This window comes from Betta splendens, chromosome 2 (assembly GCF_900634795.4).
Source record: "Betta splendens chromosome 2, fBetSpl5.4, whole genome shotgun sequence".
Classification (NCBI taxonomy): Eukaryota; Metazoa; Chordata; class Actinopteri; order Anabantiformes; family Osphronemidae; genus Betta; species Betta splendens.
In genome coordinates this window covers 16182701-16203110 of record NC_040882.2, presented here as the reverse complement: position 1 = coordinate 16203110, position 20410 = coordinate 16182701, and the positions used below count along the sequence as shown (strand labels likewise).

At 43.8% G+C, this 20410-nt stretch overlaps 2 protein-coding genes and 1 long non-coding RNA gene across 3 annotated transcripts; 2 read left to right on the top strand and 1 right to left on the bottom strand.

Moving 5' to 3' along the window:
* The first annotated feature begins 1674 nt into the window (after window positions 1-1674).
* On the top strand, window positions 1675-9540 carry si:ch73-40a2.1 (tyrosine-protein kinase Mer). The gene is made up of 15 exons (XM_029140232.3): window positions 1675-1883; window positions 2627-2688; window positions 2802-3411; window positions 4596-4751; window positions 4835-5167; window positions 5255-5456; window positions 5553-5644; window positions 5953-6066; window positions 6521-6601; window positions 6676-6768; window positions 6879-7000; window positions 7074-7183; window positions 7446-7602; window positions 7727-7863; window positions 8598-9540. The coding sequence occupies exons 1-15, from the start codon at window positions 1784-1786 to the stop codon at window positions 8908-8910; spliced, it is 2682 nt and encodes an 893-aa protein (XP_028996065.1). The 5' UTR covers window positions 1675-1783; the 3' UTR covers window positions 8911-9540.
* Window positions 6982-10921, bottom strand: LOC114849583 (uncharacterized). The gene is made up of 3 exons (XR_003784648.3): window positions 10557-10921; window positions 8575-8769; window positions 6982-7320 (listed from the first exon to the last, which is right to left on the bottom strand). It is a non-coding gene; the product is annotated as an uncharacterized LOC114849583 (long non-coding RNA).
* rab1ba (zRAB1B, member RAS oncogene family a) lies at window positions 9780-18248 on the top strand. Its single transcript, XM_029140934.3, has 6 exons — window positions 9780-10086; window positions 12612-12684; window positions 12793-12888; window positions 13922-14017; window positions 14175-14306; window positions 14534-18248. Exons 1-6 carry the CDS (start codon window positions 10073-10075, stop codon window positions 14726-14728), a joined length of 606 nt encoding a protein of 201 aa, XP_028996767.1. The 5' UTR covers window positions 9780-10072; the 3' UTR covers window positions 14729-18248.
* Window positions 18249-20410: the final 2162 nt, after the last annotated feature.

Genomic DNA, 20410 nt, shown 5'->3' with positions numbered 1-20410 from the left:
ATGAAATGATTGTCTTGCCTTGATTTCACCAGTCTGACCTAACTGTCTATTCAGGAGGTCAGGAGCCAGAATTATTTTTAAAGACAGATGACGTGACCAGTGTCCGTTTTGCTGGAAGCAGGCAGATTATCACATCCTGGTTCCTCATTTACAGTTCCACAAAGGGAGCATTGGAAAATAATAAATGCCAAAACTTAATTATGCAATTTCAACTTTTTGCGCCACCCGCTACACAAATCTGCTTAGACATTTTCCATTGCCTTGCAGGTTTTACGGTACAGCAAAGTGCAGCAAAGGCTGTATCAGAAGCCCTCATTTCCACTGCTGCTTTTGTAAGAAAGACATTGTGAGGACAGATGACTTCCTGCATCACCTGGACAAATGTGCAATGGGTCGTCTCACTGCGTCTCCTCCAGTGGATGAACCCACCGCTCCTCCACAATCTCCAGTGACTTTCTCCAGCCCCTTTGAATGTTCAAGTCTGAAGAAAACACGTTGTAGCTTTTTGTAATTTAAGGCTGTACAAGAAAAACCTGAAGTTACACATCAGAAGACGTCACTCCTCAACAATTGTAAATCTTAGTGAACAGAACTGTCTGCATTCAGTTGCTGCTGATGCTAAAAATGGCGTTTTTGCTGCGGCAGAAATAATACAGGCGACCATTCACGCACTGGCTGCCTCAAACTCAGTTACCCTGGATAAAGAAAAAACATCAACATTTACATTTTTACTGTCGTACTGTTGTTGTTTTTTTTTAAATCCCTTGCTGTTTCACATGCTGAACATGTTTAGTTGGTCCTGGTCTATTCCTCATATCAAAGTTGAGAATAAATGAATGAAGAGAACACTTCTTATTTGCTTTATTTAACATTTGCAAGGTGTCAGTACATTAAATAAACTGGACATATGGTGAGCCACAAGTGCTGCACCTCATAAACATAGCTGTCATAAGATTAGAGCATCCATAATATCATAATATTTCTACATCACTTCCCCTACATATAAAAATGGAGACTGAACATGACAGAGCAATGATGTCTTTAAATCACTAGGCTGAATATTTGCAGTTACAGATTTGAAAATCTTACTTAATCTTATTACTTACATGTCTAAGGAGAAAACACCCGAATGTCAACATTTCCAAATAAAAAGGGGAAATGAGAAAGTCTTGCTTAATATGCCCTGGATGCACAAAAATAGCTGCAGTGGACTGACTAACTTTAGTACCCTTTACTGAATAACTAGCTTTGATCATGGTTTTAACACCTAAAAGATCTCAACCATAAACAGTTGACATATTCATCACAGCTATTCTTCCAGTGTGTGTGTGTGTGTGTGTGTGTGTGTGTGTGTGTGTGTGTGTCTCTGGCCCAGCACCTCGGTGACCTATACAGTATAACTATATTTACTTGTATGAAGGTCTTTATATGGTGACATAAGTATACACAGAATAATCCATGAAAACAAGCCAAAGATTGTCTACTTTATAGTAATCAATAACAATACGATTCAGTTCTATTACTATGTTTCATTATACTAGTGTGCTGTTATTTGTTGTTATCTGGAGTTCACCGGAGCAGCAGAGACACAACAGAAAAAGTCCCAGGGAGGGGCCGTGTTCCGAAGGAGGTTTTGAGGAGGAACCTTCATTTGGGCAGGTCAGACATTCTTCTAAGCCACAGCATAAGTCAACGTAAACACCAGCATCACCCAGAGGAGGAGCTGGGTGACGGGCTGGAACGCTCAGTGGATTATCATAAAGAACTGGAACTAGCTGAAAACATGGCTGTTCGTAAGAAGTGCCCCTGGTCTGCCAGGGTCGCGGTAACCTTACTGTGGATATGGACGCTGGAATGTGGCTGTGACACACAAACAGAGGAAGGTGAGTTTGCAGGTGTTTCGGTTTCAGCACTGAAACATGTTGCTGGACCTCTCTGCCAGGAAGTGTTCCAGGAAAAGATAGGACCAGTCGCTTTTATTTTCATTCCTTGGCAGCAACAGTAACAGAGTGATTACCAGCATATCTATTGTTTAGACCAGAAAAGAACTTTTTACCATAAAAAGATGTTATTACGCTGTAGCTGCTCCTACACAACAGTTTAAACGCTGAAAAACCAAAGGCTGAAGGTAAAATGAAGTGTTGTGTGTTAAAATTAGATGAGCTTAGTTTTCACTGTTTTTCGCTTGTTTTAATTAACAAACAGAAATAATGAAAGACACATCGAGTAGAAGTTAATTAAATAACAAACAAGCTGAATGATTCCAAAAAACAGAATGCATATGAAGTGCATTATTATGATCATGCCGCATATAAATGTACAATAAACATACATTAAGAATACCATTAAAAACACTGGAAGCAATTTCAAAGAGCATAACAAACATGAATATTATGAAAATGTTTGTCTTTACGAATGTTAAACTGTAAAACACTTAAAGTGTGTGTGTATAAGCAAAAAGGAAACAGGCCCAGACACCACCCTGATTAAAACCAGATAGAATTTAGAAATAGCTGCTACTGAATTATTGCAGCCCACATCCAGCCGTTTCCTTTAGTTTAGCGTGAATTGAGCTATTGTGTTGTTTGCGAGAGAGAAAGTGGTTAATGGTGTCTCCTCGGCTCAGTGGAGCTTTTCCATTCACAGAAACAGGCCATACAGGGATGGAAGTCTGACCCGTCCACAGAGGTAAAAACGAGATGAATGCCCCATTTGTTTTTTTGAATATTTATGTGCTTCAGTGATTCTGATGTTAAAAAAACTGGGACGGAATATAACAGGTTTTGTTTCTGTTTCTGCAGTGGAACACAGTTAAGCTGAATCTGGGTACAGGCAGTTCAGTCCCTGTACTTCAAGCCTGTAAATCAAGAAGACGCAGGAGGTTTTTAAGCCCGTGGATGGAGCGTCAAGGAGCCCGCCATGTGCTGATGGACATCGTGTTTGCCCTGGAAGAGGAACTCTCGGGTCAGAGCAGCCCACTGCAAGTTGACCTCGTGGAGTCCGACACACCCCTCACAAGGTTCCAGAGTAGCGTCGCAGACGTAGAGCTCCGGACCACCAGCCCGTTCCCCGCTGACCTGAGCCACCTCTCCAGATACCTGCAGCGCCGGGCTCTGGACCTGGGCTCAGTGAGCCACAGAGGCTTCCACATCGCGTTCTCCTACGCAGGAACATGCGCCGTGATCACCTCTGTCAGGCTCTACTACAGGAGGTGCTCAGAGACGGTGGCGAACCTGGCCCTGTTTGTAGGCACAGGAGCCGGGTCCGGGCCTCAGGCCGGTTCCTGTGTGAAGGGAGCGGTGGAGGTGTCCCCGCCTGTTAGAGAGTGTGGTTTAGACGGCACATGGGGTCCACTGCAGGGGGCGTGCACCTGCGAGACCGGCCATGAGGTGGTGAACGACAGCTGCCGAGGTATGAAGACGTGCATTTAAAATATCAGACGGAGACAAACCAAACAGCAACATCTTCATTAACAGATGTTCATGCTTTTGTCCGAACATTCTTTGTATGTTCTTAAATGCAGCAAAATGGAATTCATTAACAAACATAACTGCAGACTAAGACTAATAACTGATAAAATCCCTTTTGTTTATAGGTATCATCCCATATTTACACCAGCTAAACAGTGTTGAAGACTTGTCATGGATTTACTAGGCTGAACTCAGTTACTGTGTCAATTTCCTTCAGGCTTTTGTCTAAATCCAGTTCAAAAACAGCATATTATCAAATGTTACTAATATAATTTGATGCCTTAAAAAGCTGACCCTGACAAACTGTTAAATGTTTAAATACACTTTGTGCTTTTTCTAATGTAACAAAAATAATAAGAAGTGGAAAAGCATTTGAGAAAACAGGCTTGTGTCTGGAAGTGACACAACTATATGTGACACTTGTTGGGGGTGATGTGAGAGCAGCTACTGACGCATCCCAGCTGGTTGTACATGCAGCACCTCCCAGCTTAGGGTGAAGAATCTAGGATAGACTCTGACTCTTAGTTTCGTTTCAAGAATCACAGCTCAGAACTTTCACATCCTCTTTCCTACATTTGTCACTTCACCTTCTTGATTATTTTTATTACATTTTCTGCACACTCAGCACAATCAAATCATTTTGTGATCTCAGACGCCACCATTTGGGATCAGCTACACTGACTGGCCACTTTATTAGGTTCAGCTGTATATCCAATGAGTCAGCTCTACTCTGTTGAACTAGAAGTTGTAAACACAGGGGATAATTCTCCTTAACTCCATCTTTATTATTTAGGTTGAAGCTGGAGTTAGATGCATTGTAATAGAAGATGCTTCTTCTGTTGTGGCCCACATTTAAAATGAAAGAGGTCAAATATTAGATGACCCTGTGGCAGTAGAAGCTTGTGCTTCTTGGGTTGAACATTAACATTATCATAATCAAATGATCCACAACTGTCAATTGAATAATCTGGCATGAAATCCATCGATAATACATTTTTGACTATATTATGGACAGTACAGGGATTGAAGAGAGGGAGGGAGGGAGAGAGGGAATGAAAAACGTCATTAAACTCCTATAGTCTGACTCCAGCAGTACCAGTGACAAACCCTGCTCTGTTTCACCAGCATGCAGGATGAGCTTCTACAAACCAGCCAATGACAGTGAAGGATGTCGACCCTGCCCAGCAAATTCCAGGACGCACAGGGAGGGGTCGGAGCGTTGTGACTGTCTGCAGGGCTTCAGCCGCCTGCCGACGGACCCCCGCGAGCTCGGCTGCACCAGTAAGACACCCACGCTGCTTATCTCTAGTCACTTACTTACTGGGTCTGGTTTTATTATGCTTCCTTGTCCTGGTCTTCCTCAGAGCCGCCCTCTGCCCCCGTGAATCTGACTGCTCACCACTATAATGACTCAGAGCTGAAGGTGACGTGGGACCCTCCTCATGACTGGGGGGGCAGAAAGGAAATAATGTATGACGTCGAGTGTGAGAGAAAAGCAGAAGCTGGACATCACTGGGAGTCTTGTGGGGAGGATGTGATGTTCCTTCCAAACTCATCGGGTCTGACGAACACATCAGTCACCGTATTGGGACTGAAGCCACAGTGGGACTACAGGCTGTCACTGCAAGCCTGGAATGATGTATCCAGCCTGCTGAGGATGCTGCCTCCATCCACCGCCACTGTCACTATTCAGAGATGTATGTAAGAGTCATAGCAGCTTTAAAGTCAATGAAACCTCACTGTTGTTTGCTGAGCTCCATTAAAAGCTTTTATTACTGTTCCAGGGAAAATTGCTCCTGAGGTGGTCACTGTGACCCCAGACGTGAACGTGTCAGAGCATGACACTGCTTCGATGAAGCCAGTGTCTCACCAGCAGAGTCGCTTCTCCGCGTGGCTCATAGTGGGGGTTCTGTTTGGGATCCTGCTGCTCGTGGCTGTGATTCCCATCGCTCTGTGCACCCTGGGACGGAACTATAAGGAACTCCGGTACAGTATAAGAAAACACACCTTCTGCATAGTTGAATCTAGTCGAAGACCAGAGTTTAGACACAGTTTCATTAAATGTATTTAAATGTCCGACAGGTCTGACCAAACAACTGAGCTTTTGCCCAGGTACCCTGTGGTTTTCTACCGACGTCCTGAGGTGGTGGAGGTCGTACCCCAGCAGGAAAACAGTATGCACCTCCTTCCATCTTCACACGAAGTTTGACAAAGCCAAACTATAAAGATGAAAACCCCCAATCAGCACTGCATCATATCCAGCACATAATGATTCACAAATCACAGAAACGTTTCCTGAGAATCAGCACATTTCTGAGTGATCTTCAGTGGAACAGTGATCCAGTGACATCATTATGCATGCGCATGCATAACTAAAACTGCAAACTTAGCAAATGTCTGAGGACACAATTTTCAGTGGCTGTACAACTTCTGTTCATGTGGGCGGAGACCCGTAACCTCATATGCCTGCTTGGTGTTGCAGCCGTGGAGGGAGCGGCCCAGTTGTTCGAGGAGATCAGCCCTCAGCTGCTGGACAGTCTGAAGGATGTGCTGGTAGAGAGAAACCAGTTGACCCTGGGCAAGGAGCTCGGCAAAGGTCAGAGCAAAATTCCTCTTCAATAATACACATTTAGCCTCATTGCACCAGGACTAATGAAGTGTCACACAAATGGAAAAAAAGTTAGTCAGAAGAATATTTTCAGTCCTGATTGTTAGAGTGCGTTTAGGAGGATAAATGAGTAAATGACTGTGGTGTATTTCTGGCCCTGCACTAAACCCTGGTTGTCGAGGAGCCCGGGAGCTGACTGACGCTGCAGAGGGGTTTCTCAAACCGAGCTTTGCAGAAGTAGAGCTTTAGTTGCTTCAACTTTCTCTGCAATGCAACTTCAATGCATCATCGGTCAAAAAGCTTCGGTGGCCAGCTCCCCCCCGTGGCCGAGTGAATCAGGCCTCCGCGGAGACAGGCAGACAGGGCCCACATGCTTCATGCGGCAGGCAGCCTGTGGAAATCTTGACTGACACTGCTTTCTCCTTTGTTTTCCACTCCGAAGGCGAGTTTGGCTCTGTTTACGAGGGCGTGTTCACGCCAGTCGGAGGTATGGACGTCAAAGTGGCGGTGAAGACAATGAGGGGTGAGTACAAACCCACGGAGCTCTCCTCCGCCTATTTTTTACGTGACTAATTCCTCTCTGTCCTACACGCGTAGTTGGAATGAACTGCCGGAAAGACCTGCAAGAGTTTCTGAGAGAGGCGGAGATGATGAAGAACTTTGATCATGAAAACGTGGTCAGACTTCTTGGTAAGATGCAGAACCCACAACTACCTGCTTGTGAAGGAAATGCATTGGGTTACAGATGTGTGACAGGCAGATGTTACAGATGTGACAGATGATGTGTGTGCGTCCTGCAGGCGTCACGTTACATAGAGAGCCGGACTCCCCTCTGCCCATTCCTCTCGTCCTTCTTCCCTACATGAAGCACGGAGACCTGCGGCGCTTCCTCATCGCCACGCGCTACGGCGACATTCCCATGGTGAGACGCGCACCCGCGTGGGCACATTTGGCTTAAAATCGCATGCACTTTAGGGCACGCTTGTCTCTTCCAGTTTGTGCCCCATCAGAGCCTCCTCCGCTTCATGATCGACATCGCTGCAGGCATGGACTACCTGGGCTCCAAAGGGTTTCTGCACAGGGACCTGGCTGCACGCAACTGCATGTGAGTCCAGCGGAGGGCGACACTGAGCGGAAGAAACAGGGGAGCTTGAAATCAAGGCCTCCTTGTTTGTACATGACTGCGTCTCTGTCTCCTGTTATTGGTATTCAGCCGAGGCCTGGACCTCGGAAGGAAGCTGCCTACGTTTTTTTATACACACACACACACACACAAGAGAGACGTTGAGTAAATTGTAAAAACAGGGGGACTGACTCATAAAAGCATTGTCTTGTCTTATCTTGTATTTACATGTTTTTACCCACAGGCTGGGTGATGACCTCAGGGTGTCTGTGGCTGACTTTGGCCTGTCCAAGAAAATCTACAGCAATTGTTACCAACAGAAAGTAACGATCCGCGTGCCAATCAAGTGGATGGCCATCGAGAGCCTGTCCGAGTCTCTTTACACCACCAAGAGTGACGTGGTGAGTTCAGTCCTAAGCGGAACATGTCTTGGATGGTTTTAATTGAGACATTTACTGACTCTACGATATGTGATGACTGGTACAGTAGGTAAAGCTGTAATTTTGTGGTTATTTCACATCACAGTGGGCATTTGGGGTGACCATGTGGGAAATCGTGTCCCGGGGGAGGACTCCTTATCCTGGAGTTCATAATCATGAGCTGCTCGATCTGCTGCTGTCAGGACATCGGCTCAAACAACCCGAGGACTGTGACCACAGACTGTGAGTTCCTGAGCTCCTTTGGCAAAATTTCTCACTTTTTTCCAAACCTGAATGATAGTCTGTTAATCATGATATTACATTTTAATGTTCGATATTTATCCACATAAAGATAATCTATTTCAGTTATTTAAACAAAGACATTCCCCCTTTTTATTGTATATATTGTTGTAAATGAGCCAGTCTAGGACAGTGAAGTCTAATATTAAAAAAAGCTAAAAGCTAATATTATTGCTCATGAATCCACCAGATTCAGATCTGAAAATAGTAAACATTACTATAAAAACATAAAGTTCGCCCAATGGGGTGAGGATCAGTCAGTCAGTGACTGCAGACGGCATTATAGTTTGGCTCTGCTTTGCAGCTTCTGGATGTGCATGCCTTCGCCCTATTAATCTATGAAATTTGGGTTGTGCACGTTGATTCTATGTTAAGATGTGATAATTTATTTAAGGGATTCGCCTTAATGTACAAAATACAAGACATCGGGAGAAAGCCTTAGGTGCTGCTTCAGATGAAGCATGGGAAAATGACAGGTCTTGCAAAGAAGCCAGATAGCAGCGAGGGGAAGAAGCTGTTGAAGCACTAAAGTCTGATGTATAATGCTAATAAACTGTTAGGTGAAATGTGTAGCTGTACTCTACTTTGTCTTTACTGTCAACTATTTTTAAAGTCTGTGTTAATGAAGGACTATTATTGACTGTCATAATTCACCTTCCACCTGGCTCCAAATGCAGTTACCGAGTCATGCACAGTTGCTGGGATCAGGAGCCAAACAGGAGGCCCAGCTTCAGCGAAGTGGGCGAGACGCTGAAAGGTCTTCTGTCAGAGCTTCCGGCGCTGGAGGCCAGTCAGGAGGCCAACTACATCAACCAGGGTCTGGAGATTGCTGCTGCTGCAGCTGCATCTCTAGGGACACAGACAGACGATGAGGGGAGGCATAGAAACGTGTACCTGCAAAACCCTGTCGGTGCTGCTGCTGCTGCTGCACTCAGAGAGGACTATGAAATTGAAGATGGCTACCTTAAGTATACTACTGACTTAGCATGAGTCAAATGACAATGACTGAAAAAGTGATCGAATGTCCGACTGCTGTCTGCTGTAAGGTAGGCTTATAATGTGTGTGTGTGTGTGTGTGTGTGTGTGTGTGTGTGTGTGTGTGTGTGTGTGTGTGTGTGTGTGTGTGTGTGTGTGTGTGTGTGTGCCATCTATCATCCAATAATAATACTAAATCTACTATACTACTACTAGTAGTATTCAGTCAAAAATACACAATGATGAAGTAAATAAAAATAAGAACCCTGAAATTTGGTAACATTATCATCAGGCTTCTGGGTACGCCGGGTACTAGGTGCTCTACTGTGTTCCTAAAAATAGTTTGAACATGTGTAAATAAATAAGTCCTAAATTCATCACCAAGCCAGAGGTCATGTGGACACACAGGTGCAGTGATGAATAAACTTTATTTAGAATGGTCAACAGGCTATTAATGCCAAGGTTAATACAGTATCTAGATTTCTGTATTACATTCAAATTGTATTGTTATTTTTTATGTTTATTTTGTAATTTTTTTTCATGAAACAAGAACGTAACTCATGAAGATTTTTCATGTGTTGATGTGGTGTTATGTTTTAAGGGACAATGAAGTAATATTTAATAAAGAAATCTATTTTGCAAATAGGTTTTTGACTACATACACATATATTGTACGAGGTTTAAGAACCAAAGCACACATTTGACTAGGCAGAACATAAATAGTTGATGATATGATGAGTAATAATATTTCTTTATCACCCAGCAGCTGCTCGGTCAGAACATGAGAACAAGGTATTCAAATTCCGTTTTAACAAACTACAGATCCCAGCGTCTCTGGTGTTTTGTTGCCGTGTCCTGATTTGCTTGTAGTGCCACGTCACTACTGCGCCTGCGCAGCCATCTTGAACCTCTAGCGAGCAACGGGCACAGAAAGGCAGGGAAGAAGAAGTAACGAATACCGGCCTAACCCTAGAAAACACGGCTATGTCTGTTAGAATCAAGGCCATATGAATCATTAAAGGTCGATTATAGTGGAGCGAGCAGGTGTCAGTAACGGAACCAGCACAACAGCCGTCTAAGTGCCACGGATACCAGGACCGACAAGTCATCTTTTTCACCGGAGTTGCTAGGAAGGAAGAGCTGACCGCCGACGGAAAAACACGTCCAGAGTGAAGCCATGAACCCCGAATAGTGAGTATTACATTAAAGCGCTGAACTTTAAACCGACCCGTAATGTGTTAAATGATAACGTCCGTCTTCGCGTGAAGTAGTTAGGCCTTAAGCTTATGTAAATACGGCGAGGCTACGGCAAACATTAGCTTAGCATGCTCTCGTGAGCAGGGCGCGGACAGCTTCTTTAATGTGTCAGTCTCGCGGACGTGTTTTGCCGTCAGCTGACTGCCTGCTCCTTCCTCAGCCTGGCGGCGGAGACGCGACCTTTGCGACGTAAGTGCGCGAATGTTCTGAGTCGGCGAGTAAAGCCGGGGCGAAGCCGTACGTATAAACAACCTACGAATGGAAACCACCGACGTTAGCGTGAACAGAAGTAGCCGATGTGGAGGCCGCTAAACAGCAATGACTCGGGTTTAAATCGATGACATCCACACAAGTCCCTGGTATTTATTCATGCTGTGTGTACATTACTGGGGGCGTACGCTCACCTTATTTGAAATCAAAAACGATCATAGTGTTTTCCAGCTGACCGCGTCTCCTTGTTTGCTAGCGGTGTGGACTGTCTGCATTATTGATCGTTCTTGTCCAGCAACGTTTAATATGCAAGTGCTCCGAGGTTCCAATTTACATCGTGGTGACCGATCACTTCTAATCCTTTGTATATTCCTCATCTGCTGTTTAATTAAGCAGCTATAACAATAAATTCGACCCCTCTCTGTTGCGGGGGCGCCAGGGTTAACGCAGTAACATAGCAGGTAGCAGATGTTTGACTGGCGACCAGCCGAGGGGCATCTGTCCGTCACGGAATCCGTCCATATACGCTAAAAGCCGGAGGTGGAACCCTGTCTAGCGAGCTGAGCTAGTACCTCCACACCCTTAGCAGACAGCCTTTGTTGTCCTGCACGCGCACACGGGACTGTATGGTACCTTGTCCCAGGTTAAATCGCTGGGGTGTTGACTGCTATTGTGCAAAGTGTTTGGGTAAACACGATTAATGCGTTTGATTAGCTAGTTATGGCTGGTTATCCATTTTTCAGGGTTAACAAGCTTTATAATACAGATATCCAGCATTTAATATTATCAGTACTTAGCACAAACTAATAAATGTTTATTCGTTTAAAACATTTTTTGCCAGATTTTAAATAAATTACAATTGCTTGTTCATTCTCATCTAACGTTATCATATCATTTTTTTAACCTAACAGTTCACTGCATTTTAACCATTGTATATCTGTAAAACACCTTGTGCAAGTGATTATCATGGTAAGCAGTTATTAATGTTTAACGTTTATAGCATCTTATCAAAATGTGACTGATATAAGTTGTATTTAATGTGAGTTGTAACTGCAGGCTTGATAGTTGGCAGTATCTAACTGGTTTATACATCATTTAGTAATCTATTAACCATCAGTCAAGGAATCTAGATAGTGCTGCTAATGTAAAAAGACCTGCTTTAAGCCTCCTGCAGATTAAGTCCCATGTGGGCGTCTTAGTTCTTCAGACTCAGGCTAGGGCACACTCCTCATTCATGAGAATCTAAATAGCAATGAGCACCACCCGGTGTAGGTTATTAGGAACCAGTTTGTTACTCTAACCAGGCTTATGTGTGGAGCCTTTTCATAGATGTAGCTCCTTTTAATGGTAACATCTATATATGTGAAAAAGCTTGTCAGTTGGATTATGAAGGATTGCGCCCATTCATGCAGTGTTAATTCTTCTTGATCTCTTTGCATTTAAGTTCAAACTAGGCTTATATAGTTATTATGCTGACCAGTGCCTTAGTATTTTGTCTTTTTTTGGTGGAATGTGCCCAATTTAGGGGGAAAACCTAATCCTATTCCCCATAATTAAAGTAGTTGTGCCACGACTCAAATTATTTGGAGAGATTTTCGGGTACTGTCTCATGGTAGGTGAGGTAAGCACCACTGGATAAGTGATACACGTAAAGTGGACTTTGTGCTGCTTACATCAAACAACCTGTAGACCTGTGGAAATGTGACCTGGGCTGATTGCAGCAGTGCTGTAGCATGAGGTTGGCAGTTGATTCAGTGTCGGGCTTCCTGTCAGAAACAGCCGGCCATTTTTCAGTGATGCAAGAGTAGCACTAGCATTGGGTAAGTCTCTGCAGCTGTTTGTGTTGCGTATCACCGTCACGTGATCGTGTTTTCCTCTTAGTGTGCTGGTGAATGACAGTTTTTCTAATTTTGGGAGGAAGAGGAAAAATATATTTGTGGTCTGTGTAATGGGATACTAGGTGGTTTTGGCATTATTTACTACCCGTTTAATTAAATGCAAAAATCATAACACTATTCAACTAAAACAATATTTAAACCAGTAAATGAATAAATGAAGCACAAGTCAAGGTCCACTTACTGCTTGGAGCTTTCACCCACATATGAAGTGTCTTATGTCCTCAGCCAGGTGAGCATGTTTATTCCTTGTAAAATGCAGATCAGGTGTTTGTACCAGTATCATGACGTCTGTTGCAGTACGTGCTCCTCAGTCACTCATCCTTCATCTAACCTGCATTGTTTTTCTTTCAGTGACTACCTGTTCAAGCTCCTGCTTATTGGAGACTCTGGAGTAGGGAAATCCTGTCTTTTGCTGCGCTTTGCAGTAAGTAGCCCTATCTCTCATTTAAAGATATGTTTTATTTTAACCTTTAAACTCAAATTTTTGTTACAAAACTCTCCTGATTTTTACCTGTTTTTAATTCCTGCTCAGGATGACACTTACACAGAGAGCTACATCAGTACGATCGGAGTGGACTTCAAGATCCGCACCATTGAACTTGATGGCAAAACCATCAAACTGCAGATTGTGAGTACATACAGAGAGAAACACTCTCAGAGGACAAACGGTAACTGTAGATTCGTCTATTGTTATCAACACACACACACACACACACACACACACACACACACACACACACACACACACACACACACACACACACACACACACACTGTGTGTGTGTGTGTGTGTGTGTGTGTTGTAACTAAATCTTGTTTTGGTTAATAGAAGAGGCTTCAGAGACACCTGTTATGCAGACCTTGCTCTGCCTCATATCACATACACACTAAATAAAAATACACAGTGTAATTTTGCATTTTCCCACTACAGAGACCCTAACACTACTTTTCCATTATCCTCTAAGATCCTTATAAATGCAGGCCTGTAAAAACACATACTTTAATCCTTACTTTATGCACAAACTGCTCACTGTGTCGTCATCTCTGTAGCCAAAACACCAGTCTGAGTTAATGGCATCAGTGAGGGAAAAAACAAGTTGTCATGTTTCTGTTTTTATTTCTATTGTTAATATAAAAGAAAACATTTACCTTGAATGCATTAATTTGCATTAATCTAGAAAAGAATCCAGAAAGCCTGAGCTGTGTCAAGTCTGGATCGCTTTTACCAGTGATAAAATAAAATGCTGCTCAGCTTGTGGTCTTGTCATATTTCAGACAAGGAGTCATTGATCCTCTTGAGCAGTTTTTATCAGCTGATTTTAGGCTTTTTCAGGGCGCTTGCAGGTTACCAGCAGTTTGTCAATGCCCTAATAGGCATATATATATAATAAACAGTTCTTCTTCCCTATTACTGTTGCTCTGTACATCTATATAGCGCATGTGCAGATACAGTATTTAAAATGCAGCTGTTTTCTAAGTACAATCAGGAGTAGCCATGTTAGCATTAGCAGCCCTGTGTTTTTAGAGCGTTCAGGAATTGTAGTGTTCACTTGCCTGAATTTCAGTCTAGTGGTTCTTGATCCTTTTTTGCCTATAATTAAATAGTTTAGTTGTTGATGCCTAATAATTCCTTCTTAACTGTGTGTCTGTTTGTTTCTCAGTGGGACACTGCAGGTCAGGAGAGGTTTCGTACCATCACCTCTAGCTACTACCGTGGAGCTCACGGCATCATAGTTGTATATGATGTGACAGATCAGGTAAGTCAACACTGAATCACAGCTGATTAGTGAAATGCATACTTTTTGGTAGCATTTACTTGCTCAATATTAGATTTTCTGGTTCATAGCTGGCGCTGAGGTGAGAATGAGTTCCATTGTTTAGCCACATGCTGATATTGCTGTTCTCACTGTGCAGGAGTCCTATAACAACGTCAAGCAGTGGCTTCAGGAAATTGACCGTTACGCCAGTGAAAATGTCAACAAGCTCCTGGTGGGCAACAAGTGTGACCTGACCACTAAGAAAGTAGTCGACTATACAACAGCTAAGGTATGCAATAAGAAGAGGGAGGGAAGGAAATGTTCACTGTGTCTGTACTGATCAGTCCAAGGTTACTGGTTCCAGCACAGTTTGTTAGTGAAAGATCATTGACATTGTGGTTTAAGTCTGCAGTCTGTTGTGAATGAGAGTAAAGCTCAGTAACACAGAATAGTAAGAAACAACCTAAAACCTATTTATTTGGATTTGTTGACATTTGCTCTCATCTTATCTGGCAGGAGTTTGCTGACTCTCTGGCTATCCCCTTCCTGGAGACGAGCGCCAAGAACGCCACCAATGTGGAGCAGGCTTTCATGACCATGGCAGCAGAAATTAAAAAGCGCATGGGCCCCGGGGCCACAGCTGGCGGCGACAAGCCCAACTTAAAAATCGAGAGCACCCCTGTCAGACAGTCTGGAGGGGGCTGCTGTTAAAGGACCCCTTAGCCCTCGCCGCCCTAACCGTCACCTCCACTATCTCCACATTGGCATCTTCCTGTCTTCTCCATCTGTATTCCCTCCCATCGTCTGTGCCGTTCTCAGGCCTGTACACACCTCTCCCCACACATCACACAACAGAGAGAAGAATGCAAGCAGTGTGTGAGGGAGGGAAAGAAACGCACACACTCACATTCAGAGCAACTTTTGCCTCTGCCAAGAAGAGACATAGGAGACAGACACGAGATGATTGGTATTGCTTTAGAGTGAAACAGAAGTCTTCTTCTTTCAGATGCCAGCGAGTTCTCTTCTCACATACCTACACACACACTGTAGCTGGGTGGCATTGCTTTAAGAGACCTAAGCTTTTGGTCGTCCTTCCTCTCAGACTGGGTCCGTCTTTGCTTATCATACCCTCACCTCACTCGCCCTACTTCTTACACACAAATGCAGTGTGCTTGAGTCGTGTAAAGGCTCTTTACAGAGTAGGAAGTGTTGCTGAACAACAGCAAACTGTGCACAATAACTTCTCATTGCCATTTGCTAATTATCATCAAGGAAAAGCTTGTTGATTGAGCCTCTTTGTTGGACACCTGCCCTTTTATTTAGCTTCCACTCTGACATTTTAAGGTGGCCTTAGCAGGGCTGAGGCCAGTTTTTCATTAACACAGCTGTTCTGCATCTGAGTTAAGCCTCACCTGCACATTCACACTTATAGGCTAAACCAACAGGCTTTCATAGCTGCCATGTGTACGGCCAAAACCAAGAAAAACATGCTTTGTTGTTGAAAAACATAACAAAAGCGAGGCCAACACTAGCAGTTCAGATATGTGGTAACGTCGCTCCACCCAGGAACAATATCATTGAATAAAATAATTAATAACAATTTAGATCCACAAAAGTCAGTTTCATGTTTTATAAAATTGTGCCCCATACTAAAATACACAACATGATAGCTGTGTGTAGGCTTCTTGGGAAGATTTAAATTCAGATTCATGCATATGGAACTGGGCCTCATGCAAGAACTTTTTACTTAAACTAATTTGTCATTAGTTTTAGGAATTTATTAATTAAAAGCACTCACCGTTTTTTTTGATTTAGAGAAAATGTCATTTCACCAGTGGTCCAGACCTTTTGTATGAATCCTGATTACTTATGCAACGCAGTATGACTCTTAAAGACACGCAAAGCCAGACATGCTTCTTGCAAAACACTCATCAAACATTCATTAAAATAACTGCATTTTTTTTGTGTCACCTGGTGGATGGATCTTGAGAACCTCCACATGTAGCCTGTTAAGTTATGTATATTAGGACTGGGTGAGTTTAAACGTGATATCATTTAATTACAGAAATACACTATAAACACACCTTGATGCTAAATGATTTTATTGGTAGTGATGTTAGAGTTATTAGCTGTTGAAAATTTGGCGTTTGGTGACAGCAGATGTGAATCTTCACACAAGTTTTAAATATGTGTAAATGAAAATTTCTCACAATAAAAAAATGAACAGATCTGTTTCTCTCAGTTTGACGAACACATCGCATTTCGAAATGTAGGACGCAGCGAATGTAGAATGCAAAAATGTTCTTGCACGAGGCCCATTGAGTGTCGTCAAGGCCTCAGCAACATGTTGAGACCTTTCCTCCTTCAATAGAACATTGGGGACAAAACCTGTTGCATCCACAAAGTATCGGACGATTACATTACATTTTATATAAAGAGGCACAGATGTCTCATTGGCTCAGTATGCATCAACAGTGGCACATTTTCATGCCTTTGCTGTCTTTCTCTTGACTTTGTATGCAATTACATTGTTCATGATGTGGTCCCGATGTCTTATGCATCACACAAACTCCTCAATAATTATTTTTTGCCAAGGATTCAGTGGTTAGCGCATGTAGAACAGTAGGGACTGAGGGGGAGATCTAGAAGTGACAAAGCATTACAGTATTTAGTAGAGATTTGCTGGATGACACTACATAACACAGTCTGAGCAACCTGCACAGACGATGAGGGATAAAAGAAGTCGTGGTAGTGGTGGAGGCTCTGAAGTCGGTGATGTCCCGCATCAACCTCAACATCAATTCCTGTTTTATTATCATAGTTTTGTTGATTTCTTTTTCCAGTGACTCCTCTAATGGAGACGGTTTATACCCTTAGCTTTCTGTCTATATATTCAGACTAGGATTTAGGAAGTTGTCTTATTGTCTCGTGTTTGCAGATGAAGCTGGGTTAGAGGTGTGGTGTGTCTGTTGGCTGCCAGCTTGGCGTTCTTATAAAAGCAGATTGACCTGTTGTCTCCCGTCTGGGTTCTGTTATTAACTGATTTCTGATGATTTAGCGTTTCGCTGTTTAGTTCCGGTTCTTAGTTCTTTAACTCATTAGTTGTACTGATCTGGTGACTGACGGACCAGTGCTTTTCTGAAGTATGCCGTTGCCTTTAAATTCAGCGAGGAGATCAGACCTTTCCCTGTCCCTCAACAGTTAAATGTCAGAATTTAAACTGCTGGTATCAGACATTGTGAAGACGTAGATCTGGCGTCGTACCATTAGAATCAGAGGCTGGTATGAAGCTGTTTACATGCTTGGAGCTCTGAGCAGCGTGCGTCTCGTAGCTGTATTCCAGGGAAACTTGAAGGAATGTGAGGGGAAAAAGCACAGGGGCCGCTACACTGCAGGGAGGCTTCGGCTTCTGCGCAGGACGCGGTGTTGGTCTAGTAATCTGGAGCAGCCGCAGGCCTCTGGTCTGGTTGTACAGGGAAGGGAGCGCTGGCTTCACCATAGCGTAGTGTTCCGGGGCAACCTGGAGGTTCAGGGACTGACTGGTCTTGGTTTGCTGACCGGATATGACCTCCCAAACCCAACCACGGCACTGCAGCTCGGTGAGTTCCCGGCCCCGGCCCCCGCACCCAACCAAGACACTGTGAAACACCTCGACTGTGCGTTGATACGAGCTGTGTGTGTAGGTCAGGGCAGGGTCCTGTGCGTGTGTGTGTGTGTGGAACATTCCAGGGCGCGTTATTGGTTTCCCAGCATCACACCAGTCTGACTCGAGTAGATGCAGAACAGGCATCGTTCAAAGACTAACACTCCACTCACACCTGTAAACTGGATGTTTTGCACCTTGATGTGTGATTCCTCTTTGCTTTTTTACCTTTATGTTAACTTTATGTATTTCTTACTGTGTTGTCTTGTCCATGGACTTAAGTGGGAATACTGGGTGGGGTTAAAAATGTGGGGGGGGGGGGTTGCTTATGAATGTGATTCTGATGAAATTCTTCACTTTTCTTTCCTTCTCTTTTTGTATTGATTTGGCCTCGTTCTTCGCTGGTCAGTGGCTTAATAAAGGCATTCACTAGGTGTTCATGGAACGCACCGGGCAGCATGCCCGTCAGTCAGTCATTTTCTGTTTGGCTTGTTCACTTTGGTGCTGTCTCCCTGCTGAGTTTAATCATGTTTTTTTGTACATATTATAAATATATATATAATAAAACAATGAAAAACATCAACTAAGCATCAGATGCGCGTTGCTGTTTTTATTTTACATTATTCACATTATATTTCAATGCTTTTAAATCAGTTGATGAAATTGTTGTTGGTGTTTTTTTTTTAATCAGGAATGGAAATTTCCTTTTTAGCCCCACAGTGAGGAAATGTATACTCAGTATAAAGCAGTAAGCTGCCACAGTATGGCACCGGAGAGCTAGTGGCTGTTGTGTCATCTTGTGTAAGGAAATATGTACTGGTCCATAACTGATAACCAACAAATTAATTAAAAAGATTACTTCACCCAAATTACATAGGGCAGAGACTGCCGCAGTTCATCTGGTGCGCCCAGTACAAGTTAAATAAACAAATGATTTTTCATTGGGTGCCTGATCTATTTCCAACACACCTTCTGCTCCCCCAGTTGGTTGTTGGTTGCAGCCCAGCCTCCACTCTCCTGTCGATGTACTGGACGGTCAGGCCAAGAAGAACAGAGAATTTAGCTCTCGAAGCTCATGAACGTTAGCTTGTGGGGGTTTGACTGTAACGTGACTGACTGGTGTCACACCTGTCAGGCTTGTATTTCAGCTTCTTCTTCCTCTGCTTCTTGTTGGGCATCATTCCTCCATTCGCCCTACAGCCGTACAACACACACACGAGCTGCGTGTGTACACAGTAAAATGCACTTCCTTCATTAACAAATCGACTGATTAGGCACACACAGTCATGTGTCATCTTGTGTTTGGTGACTACAAACGTTATCAGAGACCACTGTTATCAACTGCAAGTGAGGATGCTTACGGAGCATAAAGAGACTCAACAAAGACACAATCCAAATGCATTATGGGAAATGTGGGATCTCTTTCTTTTCAACACATTTTTACAGTTCCTTCAAATAATCTAATCCCCCAATATTTGATATCATTGCACTTACAGCTTGTGAACAGATGTTTGACAGAACACACAGTGTATCTAGTTCAGGTGGTCTGTATGTCACATTCTAAATGCTTTCTGCTCATGGGTAGGCAGTTTATCCATGTTAGCGCCTCCTAGTGGTAACAAAGAAAGCAAAACGTGCTGCCGCTGCCTCTGATCAGGCTGTGCAGTGAAAAATGAGCCGTGATGGCTGCAGGAGAGGTCCGGGGGAGCGTCAGATGTTAGGTTATTAGCAGCTGCTTCCTCAATGGGTGGATTATACACATCTTGAGCACTGGCTATAATAGTGTTAAATCTTTCCCTCCAAAGGAGTGCACCGTTGCACTGTGCTGGAGCCCCACAGTCCCCTGTTAACACGGTAGATCTCTGCCGTCTGTCATCCGCAATCCACATGGTGGATGTCCTTGATTTGTGCCCCTGACTCTCCCTGCGGGTGATTAAAGAGCCGCGCGCACGCAGATCATCGGTTCTGTACGAGGGCCGCGCAGCTCCAGCGGCTCCCGGTGCCAAACAGAGACGTTGCTTTGCCTAATGAAGAGATGTTTCACGCTGCACTGTGCCGGTTGTTGCTAATTCCCTGGCTCCGGCGCCGGCGTACGTCAGGAGCCCTGCAGCAGCCTGTGGTGGGACTGCAGCTGCTCCCTGCCTTAGCTCTGCAGCAAGATCATATCGGCAGCGCTATCACGGAAGACCCGGCCACCATCTGCTCATCTCCAGCACATCCACATGTGACTGCTCTGTCAAAACACGTGTAAAGGTACAGCCGTACATTGCGTACTTATGTAGTTTTAGTTGTTAAAACTCAAATTTTTATCATTGCGCTTGTATCTCAGGTTTTAATATGAAAAAGCTGCACTGTTTTTCAACACCTCTCTCCTGGACATGGGCTGCTGGTGACCTTGAGCTATTTTTAGCACTTCAAACTGGGAGTGAGGCTTAGAGACGCTCAGTGGCGTCTGCAGCTTACTACAGCACGGCCTGTGTGCTGAAGGAGAGACCTCAATTCACCTGGAGGCCTGTCTGTGAGGAACCACAGCCACGCCACGGAACCGTCACGGCTAGTGGGTTCACGGTCGACCTTTGACCTACACTTTGATTTTTTCACACTCCTTAGCTTGGAGCAGGTCCAGTTGCCTAAACACTTACTGATGTATTAAAACCATAATAATCCTTTAATGTACATTTAACAGTGTAATACAAACCTGTGGTGCAGCAGGACGCTACGGCCACGAGAACAAAGATCACCAACACATG